This window comes from Trematomus bernacchii, unplaced genomic scaffold, assembly GCF_902827165.1.
Source record: "Trematomus bernacchii unplaced genomic scaffold, fTreBer1.1, whole genome shotgun sequence".
NCBI lineage: Eukaryota > Metazoa > Chordata > Actinopteri > Perciformes > Nototheniidae > Trematomus > Trematomus bernacchii.
The window spans coordinates 826,800-848,649 of record NW_022987593.1 but is presented as its reverse complement, the minus strand read 5'-3'; the positions used below and the strand labels follow the sequence as shown (position 1 = coordinate 848,649).

Genomic DNA, 21,850 nt, shown 5'->3' with positions numbered 1-21,850 from the left:
CAAACCTTTGAATTGGTCGGTTGGAACATTTGAATTCAACCAAAATGAGGGAAATCGTGCATCTGCAGGCAGGCCAATGTGGAAATCAAATTGGAGCTAAGGTAAGAGAGTAGTTTAGATTTACATTTGAATTCTTAACTCATTCATTAAGTGCGTGGATGTTAATGTTCGTTTGGGCGGGTTGATTAGCCTACTTAGCAGCAATGCTAATGAAAGCTACCTACGGGTTCAACCTGTTCGAATCGTTAAGCTAAGTCATGCTAGTTTGCAGGTAATTTGACCGTTGTTGTGTTTTATTCTCTTCTAGTTTTGGGAAGTCATAAGCGAAGAACATGGCATCGACCCGACCGGCTCATACCAGGGGGACAGCGACCTGCAGCTGGATCGCATCAACGTCTATTACAATGAGGCTTCAGGTTAGCTTTGCTTTAGCTCCTAGCTATGTTGCTAGCGCCGCCGTTTCTAGGATACGGCAACAAGTCAACAAAACGTCAAGATAATAATACTTTCCAAAACAACAATACAGCTTTAACTTATTATAATATTCTGTCGACATATATTATCCAGTCACTTCGGTTATTTTGTATTATTTATTATATATTAGGTGTAACAAGGGGTTAAATTGAGCGGAGGCTGAGCCCCAAATAGGGCGATGCTCTGACGTCATCACCCCCGTACCGTTGTCAGAAGATATCAGAAAAAGATATGTCAAAACGTTTCTCGTTCTTAACTATACTATATTTAGGGTCGATATGTGTTGACTTTATTTTAAAATCGGCCTTGGTGAACGTGTGTCTCTGCGTTGGAGCTGCAGCACCGCCCAGACTCCGCTGCGGGCGGGTGGTGCAAAGGCTCTGCGCCAAACCACCCCGCCCGTCTTGGTAACACGGAGCCCGTTTCTTACACCATGCTATATGCAGGGGTGCACATAACTTTTTTAGTGAGTTACTCAGATGAGTACCAAGAGACAGCGTTTGGTACTCACCCCACACGAAGCGTGGTCCTCCTCAGTGTCTCCTTCACTGTCCTCAATTTACACTTCTTGCATGCTAGATGATGAAGATGATGAAGATGCACCTCCCTGTCTCTTTTTAAGCCTCCGATTTGCTTTCTCCAAAACTTGTTGCCAAAACTGTGAAGTCCTTGCATTTCCTGAGGCCAAGTTGAAGGATCAAATACTAAGAAATTATCACATGACTTGAAGTCATATCTGATTTCAAATGTGGGAAGTAACAAAGCACACTTATTTACTCAAGTACAATTTTGAGATACTTGTAGTTGAATTGAGTATTTCTATTTTATGCTACTTTGTACTTCTACTTTTACTCCACTACATGTATTTAATACCTTTAGTTACTTTACAGATGTGGATGAATGATGTGAAATCTAATCAAGTGTTAAATCAGACTTTAGTTCCACCTGGAGTAAATTCACAAGCTACCCTGCAGTATACAAAGTCATTCAAACTAGCTGCTCCTTTACCAGCTTTGAGAACACTTTCATGATCAATCATTATAAAACATATCATATTATTCTGAAATGGACCAATCTGCACAATGAATACTTTTACTGTCGCTACTTTCACTATATTTTGATAATACTTTTCTAATTTTACTTGAGTAACATTTTGAATGCAGGACTTTTACTGTAACTGAGTATTCCTACACAAGATCTGAGTACTTCTTCCACCTCTGTCTGATTTCAAACTCTTCCATAACACCCTGAGTAAGTTTGCAGCTGTGTGTTTCACTCCACTTTGGTGTAAATAAAACTGCAGCAGCTTGACCACAGAGCGTGAACGTTGTGATCAGATGATTTTGCGCAGTTCTCCAGTGTGTGCGCGGGGCACAGAATGTGCACAGGGGAGTCTCCCACCACAGCCAGTTGGCGGACTTTTGGCACAATTCTGTTGTTTATACCGACGTTAACCCTGTCTGTGCACACGGCGACCAACTCTGTCGTCCAGTGATCTAAGCCTGTGCCTCCTGGAAAGCTTCACAGGTCCGTCGGTTATGTCCTGCGCGGCTCACCCAGCTCCAGTTCAATCAGTCATAGAAAGATTTTTTGCAGGGAGCGAAACGGCAACGTAGCTGCTTAATGTCTTTGGGTTTTTTGACATGCCTAGTAGTTTACTCCATTGAGTGTTGACAAGAAACACGTGTAGACGAAATATGTGTTTTGTTTTGATGTTTTGAGGTACGCAAAGGCGCGTAGTGACACAAGTGACGTTACCCAATTCAGATTTGTGCCGCGCATGCGTACCTGCGTACCAGTTATGTGCACCCCTGGCTATATGTATGCCTGTGCTTAAAGCTGAGTTATGATCAGTCATAACACCGAATGTGGTTATGATCAAATTGTGTATCGTGAGATTTACAGCATACTGTAAATGCTGAGATTTCCGAACAAATATTTTTAAGCTACGCCGACCAATACAAAGCACGTACACATTTTTGTGTATATATTAATAATTTAAGATGTATATTAATTCAAGTTTAATGTCACTATTAGAAAGACGGTCCTATTTGTAATACTTTTTTGTCTCATTTGGTGGCATCAATGTGCGCATTTGATACAGTAGCAGATTATGTGATGTGCGACCACGCCCGCACCTCGACACAGAGCCCCCCATAGACAATCCCAATTTAACCCCTGGCTAACCTTGTGCTGTAAGGAGACTGGACTGTATTAATGCCAGACAAACTATTATAAAATATAATTGAGCGTACAATATGCTTTTTACTGTGTTTGGTCATACTTTAAGAAAGCAAAGTCTTTGATGAAAAAAGATTAACATGGTTTTGCTTGAATAATTATAATGCAGCTATTAAGAAAAAAAAATGCTTAATATAAATAATGTCGTCTTGTGTTTGAATCACCAGGTGGGAAGTATGTCCCCCGGGCCGTGCTGGTGGACTTGGAGCCCGGCACGATGGACTCGGTGAGGTCCGGTCCCTTCGGCCAGATCTTTAGACCAGACAACTTTGTCTTTGGTGAGAATATGAAAATGTCTTGTGTTTTAACTTGGGTTATTGAAGTTGCCATACTGTGATTAAGCAACTGGATTAGGGCTGAACAATATATTCCAAAAAATAATTTGTCGTCTTGTGCGATATACACATTGTGAAAGGCTGAATTATTGCATTTAAGTATTTTTGAATGAGTTCACAGACTTTGAACATAAAACTGCATTACTGCAACTATCATTATTTTTTTATTGCTGCTTAATTTTTTAACTTACATTTATTAGTTTTACATAAAGCCATGCCATCGTATGTTTTCCGCATATTGTGCAGCCCTGATCTACAGTCACTCTTCACTAGGGATTGGTATCGTTAGGATTTTATCGATACCAATACTAGTTATCGATACCGGTATTTTTCGATACTTTTCAATAATTTGGTGCTCAAAATTATAGACATGATTACAAGATGTGAAGATTAAACAACAGTCATTTTATTGACATTTTTATTTATTTAATGTAACTTTTTTTCAATGTCATACCAAGCAGGTATGAGTGTTTGACAGTGTGTCTCTGGAAGGGGGGTGGTAATTAGGGGCAGTTCATAAATCCATGTATACATGACCATTATTCAGTTAAAACGAGACGCTGCGTGCGCACCTCCTAAACCGGAAGCTTTTGCCAGTTATGTGCTAAAGCAGCCGTTAGCCCGTTTTGCTAAGTGTTGATTTAGACTCTTGGTGTTGGAATTCTGTTCCGTGTAGGTAAAATGGTTAATATCGTCTGTTAGCTGAGTTTCTTACCGTTAAGTGCATCATTAATAGGTTGTTAAATGTTAAGAAGCCTTGAGACGCTGTTTCTTGCAAGATGTTGCGTCTGACCCCGGGAGTCTCACAATAATAAGAGCGCTGTTAGGAGAGATGACGAGTGGCATTCACAGTGGCCAATCAGAGTGATAATCAAACCGGATCCGTCACACGGGATGAGGGTTCCGAACCAACCAGAATTGTTTAAACTAAGGAAGTAGCGTAATTCATATACCGATAGCAGCACCATTTGTCCAGTGGCTTAACGGTATACCAATACCGTCCAATCAGGTACCGGTACTGACTTAGTACTGGTTCGCGATACCCATCCCTACTCTTCACTCTTTAACTTTGGACCAATGAAATCCTATTTAATGTAGACCCAGGATGTGCTGATGTCACAGCTTTGATAGAGTTGTGTGTTTGCATGTGACACAGGCCAGAGCGGAGCTGGTAATAACTGGGCTAAGGGTCACTACACTGAGGGAGCCGAGCTGGTGGACTCGGTCATGGATGTGGTGAGGAAGGAGGCGGAGAGCTGCGACTGCCTGCAGGGCTTCCAGCTCACACACTCCCTGGGTGGAGGAACCGGCTCGGGCATGGGCACGCTGCTCATCAGCAAAATCCGAGAGGAGTATCCAGACCGCATCATGAACACTTTCAGCGTGGTGCCTTCCCCCAAGGTGCTTATAATACACCAAAATACTACAACATTAACTATGTTTCTTGTCTTATTTCTTGCCTTAATGTAAATCCTTCTCCCTCCCCCGACCTCAGGTTTCAGACACAGTTGTGGAGCCATACAACGCCACCCTCTCCGTCCACCAGCTGGTGGAGAACACAGATGAGACCTTCTGCATTGATAATGAGGCGCTGTATGACATCTGCTTCCGCACACTGAAGCTCACCACCCCCACCTACGGAGACCTCAACCACCTCGTCTCAGCCACCATGAGCGGTGTCACCACCTGTCTGCGCTTCCCCGGCCAGCTCAATGCTGATTTGAGGAAACTGGCTGTCAACATGGTGCCCTTCCCCAGGCTGCACTTCTTCATGCCCGGCTTCGCCCCATTGACCAGCCGTGGTAGCCAGCAGTACAGGTAGATATATATATACAAAAGCATTAAGAATTGTAATTTTTCTAGAGAACATAAAATGAATGTAAAGCAGGTTTGGCCTCAATATCCTTCCGTACTTCCATTGTTGATTTCTAACAATAATTGCCTCGCCTTGAAAAGGCAAACAAAGGGAAAAATTGGAACAAGCTAAATGTATTGCGCTCTTACCAGTTTGTCATGAATTACAGCACCACACGTTTTGTTTTTTTACCCCCCCCCCCCAAATACATGTAAATGTGATTAAGACGATTATATATATTTTTCACTTAAAACAACACATTAACAAATGCATTTTGAAATAAATCTTTATCGGATGGTGTGTCCTCCCCAGGGCTCTGACGGTTCCTGAGCTCACCCAGCAGATGTTCGACTCCAAGAACATGATGGCAGCCTGTGACCCACGCCACGGCCGCTACCTCACGGTCGCCGCCATCTTCAGAGGCCGCATGTCCATGAAGGAAGTAGACGAGCAGATGTTGAATGTGCAGAACAAAAACAGCAGCTACTTCGTAGAATGGATCCCAAACAACGTGAAGACTGCCGTCTGCGACATCCCTCCCCGTGGCCTCAAGATGGCCGCCACCTTCATCGGCAACAGCACGGCCATTCAGGAGCTGTTCAAGCGCATCTCAGAGCAGTTCACCGCCATGTTCCGCCGCAAGGCCTTCCTCCACTGGTGAGTGATAGAGGGTTTACGTATTTCAAGATGAATCGTTTGGACAAATAAATGTCAGGAAAGATTGAAAGTTATATGTAGTGAGTAATATTTCCTTGTTTCAGGTACACCGGCGAGGGCATGGATGAGATGGAGTTCACAGAGGCTGAGAGCAACATGAACGACCTGGTGTCTGAGTACCAGCAGTACCAGGACGCCACCGCTGAGGAGGAGGGCGAGTTTGAGGATGAAGGCGAAGAGGACCTGGCCTAGACGCCCACCCCAACGTTTTCTCCCCATATGCAACAGTTAGTTAGGGCGTGGTCAACATTCTTCAAAAGCATCATTGTAGAATTATTTACAATTTGCTTATTTATTCAATAAAACAACAGTTTTAAAGGATGGCACAGTAGTTCCTCTGAATGTCGCATAATGATAACAGTTCTTGTCCCGCCTTGTTCTTAAATGTCTGTTGTGTTCTTACACGTTCTGTTCTTCTTTCCTGCTTTCGATATCAATGTTCTTATCTTGTGTCTTTTGTTCACTCTTTTTTTCAAGTTGTTATGAAACAGAACAGTGACCAGTTAAAGGCACTGAATTTGACAAATCCTGTTTTTGATATGAAGCTTAATTGTTTTGAAGGAACTGTTCACTGTTACAATGCGTGTACTGGGATGTTATAACATCAAATGTGAAGATAGATTTTAATAAAAGAGTTATGATTTGGTGCTACATCGTGTTGTTCCTGAACTGAACTATGACCAAATTATTTAGTGCTTTCATTTATTAGCTTGAGTTAAACGGTATGTAAGCACATTTCTGTCACTGAAAAAATATATGTATATAAGAACAATCCCAAAATAATGACATGGGATATAAAAATAGTAAGAAAGTATATTTTTGTTCTGAAGTCAGCCATTTTGGCTTCATGCCCACTGAACAACTGTCATAGGATTAAAAGAGGTGTACAATACAATAGACAAAATGGCGCTTGAGCCGGATAGAAGATATTGGCTTATATCTGTCAGAATGTTTTATCGTGGTGTCTGTTGCTGAATACCAACTGCTATCCCTAGCTAACGTTGAGCTAGTGATTTGCTGCTGCAATTATTCAAGCCCTCCGACGACGCATCAAAAGATCATTCCACAAATGTCCATTATAAATACGACCTTATTACTCAGTAAATTATATTAAGTAATAAGGAATTCAAAATAAGACGTTGGCAAGGTGAGATACTAAGTCAAAAAATGGTGGTAATTCATAATAATGACATAGTAAAAAAAGTCAAACCAATGAGTGGTCCTTTTTTTTAAGATGTTATGTCATACATTTTAAAGAGTCATAATTACGTACCATTTTTTTTTCCTCGTGTCAGAAATGGGCTTCCATATGCCATACCATTTGGCTTAGTGTCAGAGAAATTTTGGAAAAAATTGAATAATATTTGGAGTTGAGTGACTAGTCTGTACTGATCCATCTTAAGATGTTCTTAGAAGATGACATTCAGACTTGTGGCCTCAATGTAAATGCTGTTTTTTTTTTCCTTTTCTCTTTGAGGCGCAGAGATGGGGACAGACAGGGAAATCGAAATTCTGTTTATCACTATCCCAAAAAAATAAAAAATAGATTATCGGGACAGTGATTAGCCATTGCGTCTGCATGCGCCGCCTTCTTGGGATCACCAAATATATATCAAAAATATGAGGAAAAAAACGACATAATATAGCTAGTCTGTCAAGAATCTGAGAAAAAATTGCGTAGAATAGTCTGTCGAATTATTCAAAAAAAAATACAAAGTATATATATTAGAAGACTCATTAATTAATTAAAAGAATTTCTTCAACTTTAATATTCCAATATCTATCAGAGAATTAGGTTGTAATGTTGAGAATAAATTAAACTACTACCCCTTATGATTTTCCATCCTACACCACATATAGCCTACTGTAGGCCTTTATCAGGACGGCAGACCTGCAACAAACAAAACTGGGAGTGTTTGTCCACCTGAAGATCCCACCTGATGAGTCGGCTGGATATCACAATGTGCCAGCGTAATTCTTGGTAATACAGTATGATGCGTTTGTGGACTGGTGGCCCTCAGACATCAATAAATGAAATCTTAGCGTGGAGCTTTCCCTGAAATGAAACACTGCTTTCTGGGATATTTCCGCCTGCTGCGGCTGAGTCAGGGAGTTTGAAAGAGACATTGTGTTATTTAATCACAACAAATGACTTCTTCTTAGTTTGCAAAGACAACTGAGAGCATTTAATAAACTGCACTGCACAGTAAGTTCATCAGTGTTTCTTCATGAATGCTATAATACGAGCCCCCAACCGAGCCCCATATGATACCCTACGGCAGGGATGTCCAAACTTTTTTAGGGCCACATACATAAAAACATACGAAGGGCTGGGCCACTCACTCGTTAAGTTAGCAAAATCAATCAAACGTATAGGTACATTATTATAATTGAAAATGCTTTAAGAAAAAAAACAGCTTTCAATTAACAGGGGTTTTTATTATTTCATTTTGTTACAAAAAGTGTTTCAGCTCATCCCTTAAAATAGAAGCCTCAGATTGCTTATAATAAGGGGAAATAGGAAGGGTACATTTCAAGCTTGTTATGCAAATAAGTTATTTGGGCTTTTTTTGATCAACTAAGATTTCTTAGAAAATTACAATATAAGTCAAGCTACTCGTTTGGGCCATGTTCCATTATACTTTTAGAAATAACTGAGGGCCATTTCCATAATGGACAGGAGGACGCAATTGGCCCCAGGCCGTAGTTTGGACACCCCTGCCTATACACAACCCTGTCTCCTAGAAATTACGTTCCCACAAAACTAAACTGCATTCTCAATACGTTTTCGCAAGAAACGTATTTCCTTCCACGTTACGTTTGTTATGAACATATCTTAAATACGTTTATTTTCTACATATCTTCTAGAAACCTATTTTCTCTCATATGACGTTTGTTATGAACGTATCTTAAATACGTTTGCTTTCTACCTATATTTGCCATTTCTTTTCTAGCTTATAATAATGATAATAGTCATTTATTAATATCATTTTAGAGCAAACTTATTTTCGCGCTGGCTGGCGGCTGACTTTTCAGTTGACCAAATCCGTTATTATGCTGGTTAATGCTTAATAATCACAATATTGTTTGTAGTCGTTTCATACAGCATTCTCAATTACGTTTAACAAGAAACGTCTTTTGTCCCACGTTACGTTTGTTCTGAACATATCTTAAATACGTTTGCTTTCTACCTATCTTTGACATTTCTTTTCTAGCTTATAATAATGATAATAGTCATTTATTAATATCATTTTAGAGCACACATTTGAAATGGACGATCGGGCTTGATATCCTATGGTTAAATTAAAATCAGTAGGCGAGGCTGTAATTTCGCCAGCTGCGAGGCAGAGTTTTAACATGCCAAAAAGCTGCTGTGTCGTTTATTGCACCTCAAACACCTCAAACTTCCTCTAAGGACAGCAGAAGAGCTCTGTGGCTTCAGGCTTGATCGCCATTCAAATGACAGCGTTGGTTTCCCCAAAAGTGGGTGGGGCTGTGACGTAGATTTTACTCTCATCTATTATTCAAAACCATTCTATTTAATCCAAACGTAAATTACATGCCAGTGTTTTATCTTTTTATTAAGCGATTTGTTTATGTTGTTTAACTCATAGATATATATAAACATATGTTTTTATATATATCTATGGTTTAACTGGGAATGTTTTCACATTGAACCGGAAGTACGTCACTTCACTTTGTCTTCTTCGTCCCTTTTACGTTCCAGACAATGCATGGCTCAGCGTAACAGACTGAACAGCGACCCCAGGTGTGTCTACATTGGAATTACATCTTCATTACTGAAGGAAAAATACTTTACCTTGTGTTTGTTAACTGGGTTTTTAATGCAGTTGGCTTTTCTTAATGGTTACAATATTGCTATGAGTTACAGTATATATCTGAAGTTATGTTTCTGAAGATGTGTAGTCAATTCCACCCTTCAATGTAGCATAAATGTGAACTCTCATTACAGGAACAATACTGGAAACAGACGTAGGAAAGGTCCTCAGCTCGCTGATTGGATGTTTTAGCCGCAATGCACGTTGGGATATGGTGTTTATGCGATGTGAAATCCGAAAACATTAAAAAAAATAATAATAATACTTTATTCCGAGTGTTCTTGCTTTTCTCTTTGAAAGTCATCACATAACGACATTGTAATACACGGTTCGGCTGCATTAAATATTACACATCTGCCATAGTTCTTTATTTATAGAGCCCTGATGAGAAGACTTCTGGACAAACAGGAAGAACTGCCGCCGAAACTGAATACGTGACGTGGATCATAAATATATCAACAATTAAACAACATCTTACATTTCTTTTCACAAAATACGTCTCCTTGCAGTATCAATACTAATACGGCTGACTTTTATATTTGATCCAATTGGTAGATAGGTTATATTTACACCATAACGGTGCACAGCTGATAGAAAAGGACTTGTAGTTTTTAAAGATATTACTGATTTTCTTTGAATATAAGAATGTAAATACTGAGTTGAGAGAATAGTCAGGGGATTTGGGTGATGGGAGACACATCTATGGAATCACAATTTCAATAGCTTACCATTAAATGACGGATATACCTTTCTGTCTGTGATGTTTTACAAATCAGATATTAATGTGTAGAAGTAAACATGAGAAATAATATAGCAATATCCTGTACAATTATGTAAAAACATGAATAAAACTACACATCTTCAGATGTTATACATACATAAGTGTCCTACACTAGTAATACAAAGTTATTATTAGTATACTGTGTGTACCTTGTGTGCACCGCCTAGTGGTTAAAGCACGTTATTTAATTATTTTTGTTGAATAATGTTATTTTTGTTGAATAATGTTATTTGATGAATAAAATATTAAGAGTACATACTTTCATAGGGGGAAAGTAGAAGGTCAATGATAGAAATATAGAATATAAAAAATCAAGAAGATACTGTAAGTGATCTCTACAATAAAACAGTTTAGTGCCTGATGTACAAAGATATTAATATGAGGATGTGCAAAACAGACAAACTAATTAACCTTTATTAACACATTAAACAATACTTTAGGTTTTCTTTCAAATAAGAAAAAAGCTTTGGGGGTATCTATCTACAGATAAATATTAAGCCTGACAAAGTACTTAACGTCTAATATATTGCTTTCCTGCAATGTTAACTGTGTTGAAGCACTTATTTTAACTGATATTATATATATATTAATTATACTCTTATGTATGTAGATAGTATAAGACATGTGCAGAATTTGAGTTTAATGGTGGAGGAATACACACATATTGATAGATGTCTTGTAATGCACTGTTGAGGAACCTGTGACCCAAGTTTTTCATTAATTGCATAACTTCAACATAGTTGTGTATATGATATGTCAATAAACCTTAGAAAATCTTGAAAGGGATGTGCAAAATAGCTATTATATACAGTTTTTAATTAACTATTAGTAGAGAATAACGAGTAATGAATATACTTTATAGAGATCTGCAGATAAATGTTTAGTCTTCTCAAGCACCAACTAATATCTCTCCTGATTGTTGGCACTTGACAATCACCTTTCCCTGAATTTTACTCAGGTGTAACTAAAGTCTGCTTTAAGGGTTGTTTATATTTCACATCATTAATCAGAATCTGCAAAGTAACTAAAATAAATGTAGTGGAGTAAAAATACCAGGTTAACCTCTGAATTGTAGTGGAGTAGAATTCCAAAGTAACAATGAGCTGGCATGTGGGTATATATTAATGCTTCCCATTATGGACACAAGCGATTTTCACCCATTTATTAATTACATGTTTTACATTTGTACACACCAATTTGTTTCCTATCCCCTAAACCTCCAGGGCTGTACACAGTTTAATACTGTCAACTTCTAATTTTGGGAAAAACGAAAACGTCTTTTAAAACTACAATTCCCAGTAGAGACGCCATAGAACATGTTGCGAAACACAATAGAGTGGCGAAGTCCCTCCCACTTACTTCCGGGGTATGGGACCTTATTCCGGAAAAGTTATGCATTGAAGTCAATGGGGAGAGAAAACTTATCTTTCGATCCCGTTTGAATTGTGCCATGAATTACACATATGTTTGTCAATCTTAAAAAATCATTTCCATGTCAAAAAAGTCACAGTTTGTCGTAAACTGTTGAAATATAAGACTATGAAAAAATACGTAACTAGGAAAAGACTACAAATCCCAGAGTCGCGTAAGTGATGTCACAATTGTTTACCTCCCACCATTCAGATACCCTAAGATCAGCGCAATATAGATATAATCTATCTATATGGCGCTGGCTAAGATAAGATAACTTTAACAAGATGCCTGTGTGCTTAGTACCAGGTTGTTATTATACCAGCAATGGGTCTTGCTCGTTCTTTGCTTCCCGTCTGATGAAACGACCAGGAGTGGCTTGATCAAGTTAGCTACCTAGCTAGTAGCTAGCCACGTTAGTTAGCATTACAGCCTTGTCATTTTATTAGCCTTAACATGAAGTAACATTAAGTAACCCAAAATGTTAAACAGTAAGAGTAGTAGTCATATTTCGTGAACCCTTTGAATAGTACTGTCACCGGTGTGATCATTCTATAATACACCATTTAATTCCGGGGGAGAAATGCCAACGCTAATGTTAGCATCGGCGATCTTTTCTACTTCATGCTATCTGCACAAAATGGTTGACATTAAACATTAAAACGACCAGGCAGTTCAGAGAGAATCAAAGGAAGGCAGGCTTTGCATGACATTCTTCAGGACGTGTTTCATTGTGGTGATAGTCAATCGTTTGTTGACAAGACAGTAGTGACGGCCATCTTGGTGACGTGTGTGGTTGACCAGAGATGTAGTTCATTGAGACCTTTCACACAACAAATGTGTTACTTCACAGTTTTACGACACATTTTAATTTTTTTGACTTGCAAAATTATCTTTTAAATTGACAAACATCATATGTGTAATTCGTAGGCACAATTCAAACGGGATCGAAAGATAATCTTTCTCTCTCCATTGACTTCAATGCATAACTTTTCCGAAATAAGGTCCCATGGGGCTCAACCGGAAGGGGAGGGACTTCGCCACTCTATAGCCAGCATCTGTAGTTCTGGGGGGGCGTTCGAGTCCAGTTTTGGAAAGTCTGCCGTGGTTTCGTTCCATTTCAAAGAGCTGTTTGGCGCTCGGCGTAACCTTGGCGCACTGCCACTCCAACATCCAATCCCAGAGCTTGAAGATTAATCACGGGGACAACAGGACTGTAGTCCCAAACGATAGCTGGGGATTATGGGTAGTGTAGTGTCTTCGGCCATCCTAAACTCTGATTCTTTTTTCGGATTTCATATCGCATTAACACCATATCCCGACGTGCATTGCGGCTAAAACATCCAATCAGCGAGGCTGATGATCTTTCCTACGTCACTTTTACAGCCCTGCCCACTTTTGGGGAGAACCAGCTGTCATGTTGAAACGGCGATCAAGCCTGAAGCCACAGAGCTCTTCTGTTGTATACTGTCCTTTCTTCTTAGAGGAAGTACAGAAACACGTAACTCTGGATTTGTTTTAATGTTTGAGGTGCAATAAACGACACAGCAGCTTTTTGGCATGTTAAAACTATTATTTTCTGCCTCGCAGCTGGCGAAATTACAGCCTCGCCTACTGATTTTAATTTAACCATAGGATATCAAGCCCCGATCGTCGATTTCAAATGTGTGCTCTAAAATGATATTTATAAATGACTATCATTATTATAAGCTAGAAAAGAAATGTCAAAGATAGGTAGAAAGCAAACGTATTTAAGATATGTTCAGAACAAACGTAACGTGGGACAAAATACGTTTCTTGTTAAACGTAATTGAGAATGCTGTATGAAACGACTACAAACAATATTGTGATTATTAACCATTAACCAGCATAATAACGGATTTGGTCAACTGAACAGTGAGCCGCCAGCCAGCGCGAAAATAAGTTTGCTCTAAAATGATATTAATAAATTACTATTATCATTATTATAAGCTAGAAAAGAAATGGCAAATATAGGTAGAAAGCAAACGTATTTGAGATACGTTCATAACAAACGTCATGTGGGAGAAAATAGGTTTCTAGAAGATATGTAGAAAATAAACGTATTTAAGATATGTTCATAACAAACGTAACGTGGAAGGAAATACGTTTCTTGCGAAACGTATTTGAGAATGCAGTTTAGTTTTGTGGGAACGTAATTTCTAGGAGACAGGGTTGCCGGTTGAGGCCGCACAATGTTTTGGTCGGATCTTCCTTTTAGAGCATCAAACACTTATTGAAGTCTTTCCCATGATATATTTAGGGAATACTATACTGTGACATTTTTCAGAGTTGTATTAACATACTTTAAAATGATTTTTTATAATTTTTGAATAACAAACTATGACATATGATGCAAATGCTTTTCATGACTGTGCTAAGATTTGTTCGTTAAGGACTTTTGAATGGTTTATTTATTGTGATTTTTTTTATCGACATTTATGCCATACTATAATATGACTACACTATCACTTTTTTTCTTTGACTTCTCTAATTATGTTTTTTCAAAATACTATACTGAGTGGTTAAAAATCATAGTAGGGAAGGGTAAGTGAACTATTGGGGGGGGGGGGGGGGTCCCTAGGCTTCTAACAGCACACTTTCTATATGTTCCCGTGTAAGGCAAGGCAAGGCAAAGCAAGTTTATTTATATAGCACCTTTCAACACAAGGCAATTCAAAGTGCTTTACAAAAATGGAAGACATTTTAAAAATGGCATTTAAAATCAGTCATTAAAAAGAAAAGATAATAAAATAAACATTAAAAGAAAAAATACATGGATAAAAGTTAAAAGTTACAGTGCAGTTTAAGATGTGAATAGTTCAATTAAAAGCAGCGGCAAAAAGAAAAGTCTTCAGCCTGGATTTAAAAGTAGTAAGAGTTGCAGCGGACCTGCAGGTTTCTGGGAGTTTGTTCCAGATATTTGGAGCATAATAACTGAATGCTGCTTCTCCATGTTTAGTTCTGACTCTGGGGACAGAAAGCTGACCAGTCCCTGAAGACCTTGAGGAGTTCTGGATGGTTCATAATTTAGCAGTAGGTCAGACATGTATTTTGGGCCTAAACCATTCAAAGCTTATAACCAGCAGCAATATTTTTGAAATCTATTCTTTGACACACAGGAAGCCAGTGTAAGGACTTCAGAACAGGAGTGATGTGATCCACTTTCTTAGTGTTAGTGAGGACTCGAGCAGCAGCGTTCTGAATTAGCTGCAGCTTTCTAATAGATTTTTTAGTGAGACCTGTAAAGACACCATTGCAGTAGTCCAGTCTACTGAAGATAAAAGCATAGACAAGTTTTTCCAAATCCTGCTTGGACATTAGTCCTTTAATCCTAGATATGTTCTTAGGTGATAGTAGGCTGATTTAGTAACTGTTTTAATGTGACTGTTGAAACTCAGGTCAGAGTCCATGACTACACCTAGATTTCTGGCTCTATCTGTTGTTTTGAACATTTGCAGACTGAAGCTCAGCGCTAACTTTTATACGTTCTGCCTTGGCTCCAAAAACCATTACCTCAGTTTTATCTTTGTTTAATTGGAGAAAGTTCTGACACATCCAGTCATTGATTTGTCAATGCACTTACTCAGTGTTTTGAATTGGAGCATAATCTCCTGGTGAAATTTGTTACGTAAATGTGTGTGTCATCCGCATAGCTATGGTAACTTATTTTGTTGTTTTTCATTATCTGAGCCAGTGGTAGCATGTAGATGTTAAAGAAGACACCTGGCTGTCCTTGACCACGGATATTGCTGACGGAGACGTTCACTTATAAAGAATGAAGCAATGAACTAAATCAGAGTGCAATACTGTTTGACTTTGTGCCTGAAAGAAGGACGGAGGAGGAGGTACCCAGGCTTAAAAGGTGACCGTACCCCTGAGTGCTGACAGGATGTTTTCAAAAGGGCTGAAGCTACTTATCAATTTTCTGACGGCTGCAAAACATTATCATTTTGTAATCATCAGCGGGCAGTAGAGATAATCTCACTAAAGATCAGTTGGATTGAGATGAGGTTTCTAAAGTTTTGACACTGTGGAGGGCAACTTGTACATTTGGTCTGTTTTTATTGACTGACCCATTCTTATCTGTGGAAGAGGCATCAGATAAAACACAGATCCATATGTAATGCCGATGAAGGTAACTGCGGCAAAAGCAGCGCATCAGACCACAGCACCATGCATTCAACAAAAATGTTAATATAACAGCTGCACAGAAGAAATACAAACCCAAGCAAATAACTTTATTGACCTTTTTATTTTTTTTCATTGCTCATCATGGGATGAATTGTGAATTCAGCAACTTGAAAGGATTTTTATTGACATATACATTGATTAAGGACTAATTACACTGATGACTCAGCAAAGAGAAGCCTCTTGTTGGATTATGCAATCATGCAATTAAAACTAAATACAACAGAGACAAGAACAAGACACATGGATCAATAGCAGATGAGAACTGAAATGGAGACAGGCATTTATTGACAAAGGACTTGAACAACTACAGAATGCTGCATCATGTCTTTTTTGTGCGCACACAATCAGAGTTTTGTAAACTCGCCGTAAATACAAGAATGTGACATAGACTATTTGAGAGTATGGAAACATTTAGATAGTGTGAACCCCCTAACAGAGTGCTTCAAGGAGGGCAGTGCCAAACGGTTCACAATGAAATACCTCGACCCCTCCATTCTCGCAAATTTTAGGCCCATCTCCCAGCTACCTTTTTTATCAAAAGCCCTGGAGCGAGTAGTCTACGCCCAGCTGCAGTCTTTTTTAACCATGCATGGAATCCATGAAAAGTTTCAGTCTGGCTTCAAACCCATGCACAGCACTGAAACAGCCCTTTTAAGAGTTTTTAATGATCTGCTCCTAGCTGCCGACTCAGGTAGCCCAGCTGTCTTGGTGCTGTTAGACCTGACAGCTGCCTTTGACACTGTGGACCATAGCATCCTGTTGTCACGGCTTGAACAGTCCGCTGGCATCACAGGCTCTGCCCTTGCATGGTTCAGGTCCTACCTGACAGACCGTAGCTTCTCGGTACAGCTAGGTGCCTTCTCCTCTGCCAAAGCCCCTCTTACCTGTGGGGTTCCCCAAGGCTCGATTCTGGGCCCCATCCTTTTTCTACTGTTCAATTCTCACAAAACATAATATTCCCTTCCACTGCTACGCCGACGATGTACAGATCTATCTGCCTCTCAAAGCAAATGTCAAACACTCACTACAGCAGTTGATGGACTGCTTAACAGAGATAAAATCCTGGCTGAGCAAAAACGTTCTCAACCTCAACGAGAGCAAGACTGAGGTCATCTTTTTTGGACCCCAACCACCAGCCTCTCCGGTTGATATTCTGGGCTCTCTCAAAAAAAACATCCTCCCCTCGGTCATGAACCTTGGAGTGACCTTCACTAGCACTTTTAAATTCGACAAGCAGGTCAGCACCGTAGTCAAATCCTGCTTTTTTTAAATAAGACTATTGGCCAAAACCAAGTCGTATGTATCTTTTAATGACCTAGAAAGGGTTATTAACGCCTTTGTAACCTCGAGACTGGACTATTGCAACGCTCTGTATGTGGGTATGGACCAGGCCTCAATTAAACGCCTGCAGCTAGTCCAAAACGCAGCTGCACGTTTGCTGACTGGCCACAAAAAGCGTGACCACATCACCCCAATTCTGGCCTCACTACACTGGCTTCCAGTTCGGTTCAGAATTGATTTTTAAAATCCTTTTATTTGTTTTTAAAGCACTAAATGGGCTGGCTCCGGCCTATATAGCCGAACTCCTCCAGCCCTACACCCCAGCCAGAGCTTTAAGGTCTGCTGACCAGCTGCTGCTGGTAGTGCCCAAGACCAGGCTTAAAACCTGAGGGCACCGAGCCTTCGCAGCAGCTGGCCCTAGGCTCTGGAACACTCTGCCCCTCCATGTGAGGTCGGCCCAGACCCTAGGGGTTTTTAAATCTACACTAAAAACACACTTCTTCTCTCTGGCTTTCTAGTTAGAGCGGAGCACGACTCCTGACTTTTCCCTGTGTTTTTTTTAAATTTTTTATATATATCTGTTCTAATTTATTGTCTTTTATTGTGATTGTAGTACTGTGTTTTTATTACATGTACAGCACTTTGGCTTGACCAAAAATCGCTTTTAAATGTGCTTTATAAATAAACTTGATTTGATTTGATTTGATTTGATACCTCTACAAATATTTGATGGATTGTTATGAAATGAAAGGCACATATCCATGATGCCCAATCAATGCATTATTTTGACTTTGGTGACCCCTTGACCTTTTTGACTATCCATCAGGTAGGTAGTCAAAATCTGAAATAGACGTCCATGATTCCCAGAGGATACATCTTTAAAACCTGGTCCACTGAATTGTATTCTATAGCATGGCATTTTTATCTGTGTGAATTGTATAAATAACTGTGAACATGATGCCATGTCGACATGGGGAATTATCTTAAAGCACTGCTGTTGCCTGAAGAGTCTACTTCCACTGAGAGGGAAATTGCCAATATTCTCTGAATTGCTGTGACTTAAAGTCACTTCCAATCCTGGAACATTTAATTTATTGATTTTCAGCGCATGCAATGAAATCATCTTTGAAAGTTAACCACATAGTATGAGTCATAGGCTTTGAAACAAATATGTTACGATAAGATTTGTCGCCAGCCCTTCAACTTTGTCCATTTGAACAGTGACCCCTGTTGGAGGGGACTGTTGAGATGATCAAATAGGACCACAAAACACAGGACTGAAGAAAAGTGGTTCCAGTTTTCCAGCAGTCAGTTCATCTTCCAGTGAGTTTGACAACCTGTGATAAGACTTTAAAGTTGTGTGTGCTCTACTTACATTCCCTTTGGAGGATGTGTGTGTGTGTGTGTGTGTGTGTGTGTGTGTGTGTGTGTGTGTGTGTGTGTGTGTGTGTGTGTGTGTGTGGTGTGTGTGTGTGTGTGTGTGTGTGTGTGTGTGTGTGTGTGTGTGTGTGTGTGTGTGTGTGTGTGTGTGTGTGTGTGTGTGTGTGTTCTGTTTATTTTAATTAAACATCATGGCTCACTTGTGTAGGAGAAATGTGAACATATGTTTATAGCTGTTGTTTGTATTGTTCTCTTGTTTCTTATGAGTGGAATTAGTTTATAGGCACATGGCTTCATTTTTTTATCGTTTCCCTTTTTAATTTGTAACGTTATTCCCTTTGGTTTTGGTTTTTATACTCTTAAGCTGCTGTAACAAGTATGTTTGACCGTGGGGGAATAATTCAAACTCGTATTTTATCCTACATTACTTGATCTATTTCAATTGAATCTCATCCGAAGGACACTGAGCTGGGACGTCTGATAAAAGTCCTCTACAAAGTAGCAACATACAGTTGAATAACATTGTGCTGCTTTCTCAGATAGAATATCTATGGATGATTCACAGTGATCTATATGAATCACATCCAGCATAGGAAAATATTATTTATCAACCTGAACATGCACCACTTTACCAGGAACTTTTATTCTCAGAACGTCTTTGTTTTTTTCTTCTTAAAACTGTTCATGGTTTATGAACCAACACCTCCACCAAGTGGCTTTACAGTGAACTGCATGTGGGATATAAAAACTGTACATAATGTGTTTTTGGTCATGAATAGCATCTTTTCAGTCAAATTAATTATACACTTGTTCAATACAAGTCACTACAGCATTTCAAACTGAACTGTGAATAAATGCAATGGAAAAAAAGAACCACATCACAAAACTTAGAGCTTTACATTTTTATAAGACTTATAAAAAAAGAAAAAACATAACACATTAATAACCAAGGCATGTCATACATTGTGTTTTTTCTTTGTTTCTCTGAGGATTATTTACAAACAGGCTTATTTACATATAGCAATAACTCAGAAATGAAAAAGCTACATCGTCTAGCACGAACAACCAGTTAGCATAATGATAATATATTTGTTATGTACAATGTAACTGGCAAGGCTAGAGCAAGAAAGAACATAAACAAGTCTGCAAAAGGTTTAAATAACTTCAAGTATCTGTCATCTATTTCATGGAGGTTTTAGTCCGATGGGAAGCAGATTTTAAGCGACACCGAAGATAAACCAAAAATGTGGTGGAGCTGCAAACCGTGTAGTGTTGCTGGGACAGGACAGGTGGAGCTATAACCGATGGAAAGGACATCACAGACAATGCAATAAACGTGGAGACAGAACAATCACGTCTGTGATAAATGCCCACTTATTAATAAACTTCTAACACAACCATGGGAAATCTCCTCTCTACATATAAAGTGATATCCAGCTTATTGGCCTATAGCACCTTTTTTACTGCTTTGAATAACAAATGTGCAACAGGCAGAAAAAAGACAAAAACAAAAGGAAACAACTGTTCCTCTGGGGAAAATGAGTCGAACGCAACAGGTTTCCAAACAGTCCTCATGTTCCTGGACTTTGTATTTGAACAAAACATCTTAGGTATCCAAAAGTAACTTCACAACATTCTGCGGCCTTTTAATTGTCTCTCTAATGAAACTCTGCGTTCCACTTTAAATTTAAACTTCATAAAAACTGCAATACAGCAACTCATTCCTCCACAAGTACCTTACATGTAAATGATGGTCCAAATATAATAAAACCATTGTCAGAACTACAGTCAGTTGTATAAGAAGATCTGGTTAGTCTTAGCAGTAGTATTGCCTACTCTAGTTATATAGTCACTATTAAGAAACATGTGGCCCCAGCACGGGCCATTTGTCCTATTAACGTCTCCAAGCGCATGGAACACTAATGCTACTTCACGACGTTCAGCAACACTGTGAGGCTCCACTGCCTCCTTTGATTACATTTCATTTTAGTGTATGCGTTTTGGAAGGAGATAAAGAAATTGTCCATGTACAACAAATCACGAGCAAGTGTCATGGTCTCTGAAGTCCCCCAACGCAAGTCTCAAACGGGACCCGTCACAGTGCTCCGCTTTTGACAAGTCCCTCAAACGAGGAGCATTGTGAAGACTCTAGTGTCATCTTTTTAAGACCTTAAAGTAGAGCAGCAAAAAAAGTGAATTCAGATTTCTGTTCTTGTGTGGCTCAAATAAAAAAACGCCATCATGTGTCAAATGAAAAAGCCGTGTCAGAACCAAACCGGGCTACGAGAAGTGAAACTTTTAGGACCGTCCTCTCAAGACTAGTGCATTTCCTGGGGAGCAGGGTACCATTTGAGAATCTGCTCTGATGCCTCCCCGAACCCTCTCTCCTCTCAGCAGACAATGAGGGCCAGGGGCTCGATTTCCCGACGCTGGTTTTTCTTCAGCAGCTGAATGCGATTGTGGCAGTAGAACTTGATGGCCCTCCAGTCGCGGTGGTTGCTGACCAGCAGGGGGCACTGCTGCAGGCAGCGCTCGCAGTCAGCCTTCGCGGGGACCCGGAGATCCGTGATGTTCTGGGTGAGGTGCTCCTCGACCGCAGCCCGCTCCGCCTCTGACCAGGGACGCTTCAGGACGCCTCGCTTTCCTACACAGGAGAGATGAGAGGAAACTTGAACATGTGTGTCAACAGCTTCTGTCATTTTACACGATGCAAGTGATACCTCTCATTGACCCCCACCACTGCTCACAACCTACATATATATATATATATATATATATATAACTTTAAGATCTGCTTTTTAGATTCCTGCATAGTTTCCTAATACACATTATCATCAGTCTTTTTTTACAGAGACACCTCACAGTGTTTTATGACTTGCATACCATGGCCACTTGACCTTGAGTTCAGATGTTTCGTAGATTTGGTTTAACTAGATCAACCAGCTCACCATTTAAAGTGAATTTAACTACTATACGCTATAGTTGTATTTATGAGCATTGTTATAGTATAATATGTCATTTAAAAAGTCATAGAGTCAAAAGTCAAAGTATAGTGTGTCATAAAAACTATATTTGTATTACTTTTTTCCACACACAAATATATTATTCTATTCTTTTCCACTTTTTTCAACATTATAATTTGTATTGAGTCTATTTTGGGGTTATTTGGACATAAATGCAGTGTACATTTAAATATCACATGTACTTTATATTTATTTACATTCCTTTGTTTTTGGTAAATCATTATTTGGCAACTACACCTATTATTAAAACCTTAACAAACCTGATTTGGGCTGTCCTGAGTCCCGGCTGTGGTGTGCCCGTT

The 21,850-nt window shown here is 39.3% G+C and overlaps 1 protein-coding gene and 1 long non-coding RNA gene across 2 annotated transcripts; one reads left to right on the top strand and one right to left on the bottom strand.

Moving 5' to 3' along the window:
- LOC117481897 (tubulin beta-1 chain-like) lies at positions 1 to 5,932 on the top strand. The gene is made up of 7 exons (XM_034129816.1): positions 1 to 101; positions 308 to 416; positions 2,883 to 2,993; positions 4,207 to 4,451; positions 4,546 to 4,868; positions 5,218 to 5,562; positions 5,667 to 5,932. Exons 1-7 carry the CDS (start codon positions 45 to 47, stop codon positions 5,812 to 5,814), a joined length of 1,338 nt encoding a protein of 445 aa, XP_033985707.1. The 5' UTR covers positions 1 to 44; the 3' UTR covers positions 5,815 to 5,932.
- A 13,480-nt stretch (positions 5,933 to 19,412) lies between these two features.
- Positions 19,413 to 21,844, bottom strand: LOC117482169. The gene is made up of 2 exons (XR_004555842.1): positions 21,809 to 21,844; positions 19,413 to 21,169 (listed from the first exon to the last, which is right to left on the bottom strand). It is a non-coding gene; the product is annotated as an uncharacterized LOC117482169 (long non-coding RNA).
- Positions 21,845 to 21,850: the final 6 nt, after the last annotated feature.